Source organism: Sinocyclocheilus anshuiensis, unplaced genomic scaffold, assembly GCF_001515605.1.
Source record: "Sinocyclocheilus anshuiensis isolate Anshui unplaced genomic scaffold, SAMN03320099.WGS_v1.1 scaffold1031, whole genome shotgun sequence".
Classification (NCBI taxonomy): Eukaryota; Metazoa; Chordata; class Actinopteri; order Cypriniformes; family Cyprinidae; genus Sinocyclocheilus; species Sinocyclocheilus anshuiensis.
In genome coordinates this window covers 227,453-233,272 of record NW_015542633.1, presented here as the reverse complement: position 1 = coordinate 233,272, position 5,820 = coordinate 227,453, and the positions used below count along the sequence as shown (strand labels likewise).

Here is a 5,820-nt window from a genome sequence, read left to right as displayed (position 1 = left end):
GTGTGTGTGTGTGTGTGTGTGTGTGTGTGTGTGTGTATTTGTATGAGTGAACGAGTGTGTGTGTGTGTGTGTGTGTGTGTTTGTATGAGCGTGTGTGTGTGTGTGTTTGTATGAGCGTGTGTATGTGTGTGTGTATGACAGAGAGAGAGTGTCTCACAGCTGACCTGTGTGTGTGTGTGTGTGTGTGTGTAAGATCTCTCTGGAGACGGAGCGTCTGGGGCCGCGGCGCGTCGAATCTCTGCGCAGGGAGGATGAGGACTGGCAGAGGAAGGCTCACACTGCTGTGCTCTCCATACAGGACCTGACCGTCAAATACTTCGAGAACACGGCCCGTGCTCAGAAAGGTGCGACCGCCGTGTGTCTGTCTGTCCGGTGTCCTTCAGGCCTGATCACAATCAACATGAAGTCAATGAGGTCACATGATCAGCAAGATCTGACAGGAATGACTGATAGACAGAGTCTGTATTTACTGCACTATACAGTTTATAGCAAAATGTAATTTTATTATCGTCCAGCTCTGATCTACTAAATGCAACTGTAAGACATGAAGATAATAAGATGATTTTCTGTAAAGCTGCTTTGAAACAATGCGTTCTGAAATAAATTTAACATGACTTTCTCAACATGGCTTAAAATGATGGAAAATAAGACAAAAAATGTTTTTTCTGAGCAAAAAATGTTTTTAATTACCGGTAGGGCAGTATGTATTTATGTAATTTAACAATTTATATATATTTTATTTAATAATTTTACAATAATGCCACTCCTAGTTTCTGTAAATAAAAAGTCTGAAAATGAAATTGTCATTCTAGCAGAAGTATCAGAGATATTGTGAGGATCTTGGAGTCAAACATTGATTTACACTACTATACTCTCTCTCTCTCTCTCTCTCTCTCTCTCAAACTCTCAGACACACACACACACACACATACACAAACTCTCTAACACACACACTCACACACTATATACACACACACTCTCACACACACACACACAAACTCTCTCACACACACACTATACACACACTATACACACACACACACACACACACACTATATACACACACACACTCTCTCACACACACACAAACACACGCACTTATATACACAGGTTTTTAGTAAACAAGTTCTAATTTAAAGTGCGCAGATCTGCATCTCACCTGATGCATGCGTTCTCTTCAGATGCAGGGTCTGCAGGGGGGTGAGGATGCCATGGTGCGTCTGGACCAGCTGGAGGCCATGTACTACGAGCTCCAGCTGCAGCTCTACGAGATCCAGTTCGAGATCCTGAAGTATGAGGAGCTGTTGCTGACGGCGCAGCTGCAGAGTCTGCGCAGACAGATGAGCGGTGAGCGTCTGCACCCCTGCGTCCTGGCTGATGCCCGTTCAGCCGTCATCTGTGTGTGTGTGTGTGTTTGCAGAGAGGCAGGAGGAGGTGGTTTACTACGACACCTACGAGAGTCCTGATGCCATGAAGTCCACCGATGACCCCTCGACCCCTCTGACCCCTCCCAGAGACGACGTGGCCAAACTCCAGCAGAGGACCAGACAGCTGGAGGCCCGCAGAGGACGCATCACCGCCAAGAAAGCCTACCTCAAACACAAGAAGGTACCAGAGGGAGAAATATCAGTGTCATGTAGCGGTCAACCGATGTATTTGCCGATATTTTACATTTTCAAATTTATCGGCATCAGCTGATATTGGCATTTTTTAATTATCATTATCAGGTTTTTTTTCTGTTTGGCCGATATTTTGCATTTTTTAATTATCGGCATCGGCTAATAACTTTTTTCTGTTTGGCTGATATTTGCCATTTTTAAATTATCATTATCAGGGTTTTTTTCTGTTTGGCCGATATTTTAATTTTTTTAATTATCATTATCAGGTTTTTTTTCTGTTTGGCCGATATTTACTATTTTTTAATTATCGGCATCGGCTAATATCTTTGTTCTGTTTGGCCGATATTTAAAATGTTTTAATTATCATTATCAGGGTTTTTTTCTGTTTGGCTGATATTTACCATTTTTTAATTATCGGCATCAGCTAATAATTTCTGTTTGGCCGATATTTACCATTTTTTAACTATCGGCATCGGCTAATAACTTTTTTCTGTTTGGCTGATATTTACCATTTTTTTATTATCAGCATCAGCTAATAGCTTTTTTTTGTCTGGCCAATATTTGTCATTTTTTAATTAACGCTGTCTTTTAATTTTTTCTGTTTGGCCGATATTTGTCATTTTTTTAACTATCGGCATCAGCTAATAACTTTTTTCTGTTTGGCCGATATTTTGCATTTTTTAATTATCATTCTCAGGTTTTTTTTCTGTTTGGCCGATATTTACCATTTTTTAACTATCGGCATCAGCTAATAACTTTTTTCTGTTTGGCCGATATTTACCATTTTTTTACTATCGGCATCGGCTGATAACTTTTTTCTGTTTGGCTGATATTTACCATTTTTTAATTATCATTATCAGGTTTTTTTTCTGTTTGGCCGATATTTACCATTTTTTAACTATCGGCATCGGCTAATAACTTTTTTCTGTTTGGCCGATATTTTGCATTTTTTAATTATCGGCATCGGCTAATAACTTTTTTCTGTTTGGCTGATATTTACCATTTTTTTATTATCAGCATCAGCTAATAGCTTTTTTTTGTCTGGCCAATATTTGTCATTTTTTAATTAACGCTGTCTTTTAATTTTTTCTGTTTGGCCGATATTTGTCATTTTTTTATTATTGTTATCTGATGAGTGGGGTTATCTGAAAAATTTATTTTGACAGCACCTGAGCGCACAATGCTCCTGTTATCCGTCTTTATTAGTTTACGGTCTCTGTTTAACAGTCGTGGCGTCTGGTTTTGTTCTCAGGAAATCTGCATCATCAATCACACGCAGAAGCTGCAGCAGCGGCAGGGCGGCCCGGACTGTGTTTCCCAGCAAGCTTTGCTGCAGGTGTGACTCAACAGAGCATTACATTCCCCAATGATGAATCACATGTTGATGACACATGATTGTGTATCTGCAGGATGAAGAGGAGGAAGAGGAGCAGCGGCTGTCCAGAGTGAGTCAGGAGAGACAGAGGACACTGGACCGACTGCGCAGCTTCAGACAGGTCCGACTCTCAGTATCTGAAAACACACATCACAGCATCACATTCACACAGCACTGCCTCTAGAGACCCCCTGTACTGACACCAGTCCTCATTTGTTGTGAATACAGTCGCTTCACTACATCTGGTTTTAGTTGACTAAAATTATTCAAAATCTTTTTTTTTTTCATTGAAATAAAGCTGAAATATTAAATTGCTCACCTTCAAACCAAACTTTCAAAAATAGTTTTTGTTAAGCAAAATGAAACTGAAATAAAATGAAAATATAAATATTAGAAGAAAAACTTTAACTTAAAAAAAACTTAATAATAATTAGAAATGTTGCCTTGGCCACTAAGTAAAATAAAGTAAGTTGAAATACTAAAATGACTACAATAAATAATAAACTAATAAACTAAAGGAAATAATGACTAAAATTAATGAAAATAAAGCTAAACAGAAATATAAAAAAACGAATAAAAATGACAAAAGCATTTAAAATGGAAATAAATCTAAAATGAAATTATAAATATTAGATGAAAGACTTAAAAACCTAAACAAAAATTAGAAATAAAAATAATAGCTAATAAAAGATGCAAATAAAATTGAAAAAGAAAAAAAAACACAAAATTGTTTTTGTTACTTGAAATTAAGCTGAAACAAAAATGCAAATAAAAAACTTCAACTTATTTAATTTTGGTTGGCAAGACAACATTTCTAATTTTCCTTTGTTAAATACTAAAATAAAAATATCTACATAGAATAGAATAAAAATGACAAAGGCACATAATAATGACTAAACCTTAAACTGACATTAAAAAAGTGAAGCTATAAAAAAAAAAGCTTAATAGTCCCATAAAAAGTAATAAGTAAAAGTAACAATAAAAAATACTAAGATAACACAGCTACTGCTTATTGTGTAGATATGTACTTCTGTTCAAAACAGTGTGATAACACAACATCTCCAGCAGATTAAAATCATTAGTGAATGCAGAGCGCCGCGGCTGTGTGCTGATTGGTCTGCTGTTTCTGCAGCGCTACCCGGGTCAGGTGACTCTGAAGTCCACTCGTCTGCGTCTGGCGTACTCCAGGAAGAGAGCGGGCGCCGAGCCGGAGCAGACGCAGACGCAGGCCGCTAGCGTGCAGACGGATGACGCTCCGGCTGCACTGGAACATTCGGCAGGAGTGCCAGAGCTGCGCCGGCCCGAGAGCTTCCTGTCGCTGCCTCCGATGGGCGGAGCCGTGGCCGAAGCCCCGCCCCCTGACACGCACGCATCACTTCCTCCCTCCAGAGAGCTGCTGCTGCTGGACTCGCCCATCTCCCCTCCTCTTCCTCCTCCTCCTCCTCCTCCTCCTCCTCCTCCCTCTCTGGAGGAGACGCCCGCAGGTGACCCGCCTCAGACCGCCAGCCCTGTTCGCTCTCCCCTCGGACCGTTCACCGCGCGCTTCTTCGACAGCAGTCAGCTGCTCAACGCCAGGAAGAAGCTGAGGAAGACGGCGTCGCTCGAGTCCAGCCAGTGGAGCAGAGGTGAGACGCACACAGGCACAGGGTTTGTGATGTCTAGGGTTGGGAATCGAAAACCGATTCCAGAATCAGATACTTAAGATCAGGAATCGGATACTTGTTGTCAAATTAAAATTTCGATTCCGCCTATCGAGTCAAACACCAACGTGATTCTGTTCCTAGATTACAATGATTGGTCTGTTTCATTCCTCAAGCTTTGACGTGTGCGATCAGTGTTGTGCTCACGTGGTTCGTCCGTGCAGAGTACGATCACATCAGTGTGATCTGAACATTTAAATCTGCGTTCACGAAGTGAGCAGCTGTCTGTCATGAATGAAACAGCTTCAGTCTTGTCAGACACAGTATCATTATTCTGTTACAAACATTCAAATCACAGAAGTACTGGATAAATGTTTATAGTTCAGATATAAACTTGCGATTAAAATAGATTAAATCACCTTTTGAAAGTAATTTGACACTTCAAATGAAGATTTATCGGTTACATTGTTACGCCAGTAGGTGGCGAAAAGGGGTTGTTAAAATGTATCTGTCTTTGAATCATACAAGAGATTCGTTCAAGAACGCTGATTCATCCAGTAATGAAACAAGTACATCTTGAGTGAGTCATTTAATCATTAAATAAATTACATGTGATTTTGTTTAGTTGTCTAATGTTTTTTCTTCAGAATCATGAGAGAACCACAACTTCCATTGGGGAAAAAAAAGAAAAAAACTCAATTTATCCAGAATCATGCAATTCTATTTTGCACACAAACAGCTCTGAAAGAGTTTGTATGTAGCCTGTTGGTTTTTGTTCATGGTATTCAGCTCCAATAAATGGTTTGAAAAAAAAGAGACGCGGGATAAATGTTTGATATCATTATTTAATCACATTGGAATCGAAAAGCAGAATTGGAATTGATCAAATTCAAGCGATACCCAACCCTAGTGATGTGGTGCGGTCTCTCACGAGTGTTGTGTCCTCAGCGAGCTCGCCGATGGATGAGGTTCTGGCCAATATTTAGATTTTTTTGCAAACCTCAGATTCCAGATTTTCAAATATTGTCCTATCCTAACAAACCATACATCAATGGAAAGCTTATTTATTCAGCTTTCATATGATGTATAAACCTCAATTTCACAAAATTGACCCTTATGACTGGTTTTGTGTTCCAGGGACACACATATACGTTCTAAGATTTTGCTGACGTTCTAATTAAATTAT

The 5,820-nt window shown here is 39.5% G+C and overlaps 1 protein-coding gene across 1 annotated transcript in view; it reads left to right on the top strand.

The window, feature by feature from the left end:
* LOC107694519 (junction-mediating and -regulatory protein) overlaps nt 1-5,620 on the top strand; it is a 12,668-nt gene extending 7,048 nt beyond the window's left edge. Inside the window, 7 exon segments of the mRNA XM_016494220.1 lie at nt 194-462; nt 1,127-1,347; nt 1,421-1,608; nt 2,872-2,955; nt 3,029-3,115; nt 4,127-4,619; nt 5,583-5,620. Of these exon segments, the coding sequence (XP_016349706.1) occupies nt 194-462; nt 1,127-1,347; nt 1,421-1,608; nt 2,872-2,955; nt 3,029-3,115; nt 4,127-4,619; nt 5,583-5,620 (1,380 nt within the window).
* Nucleotides 5,621-5,820: the final 200 nt, after the last annotated feature.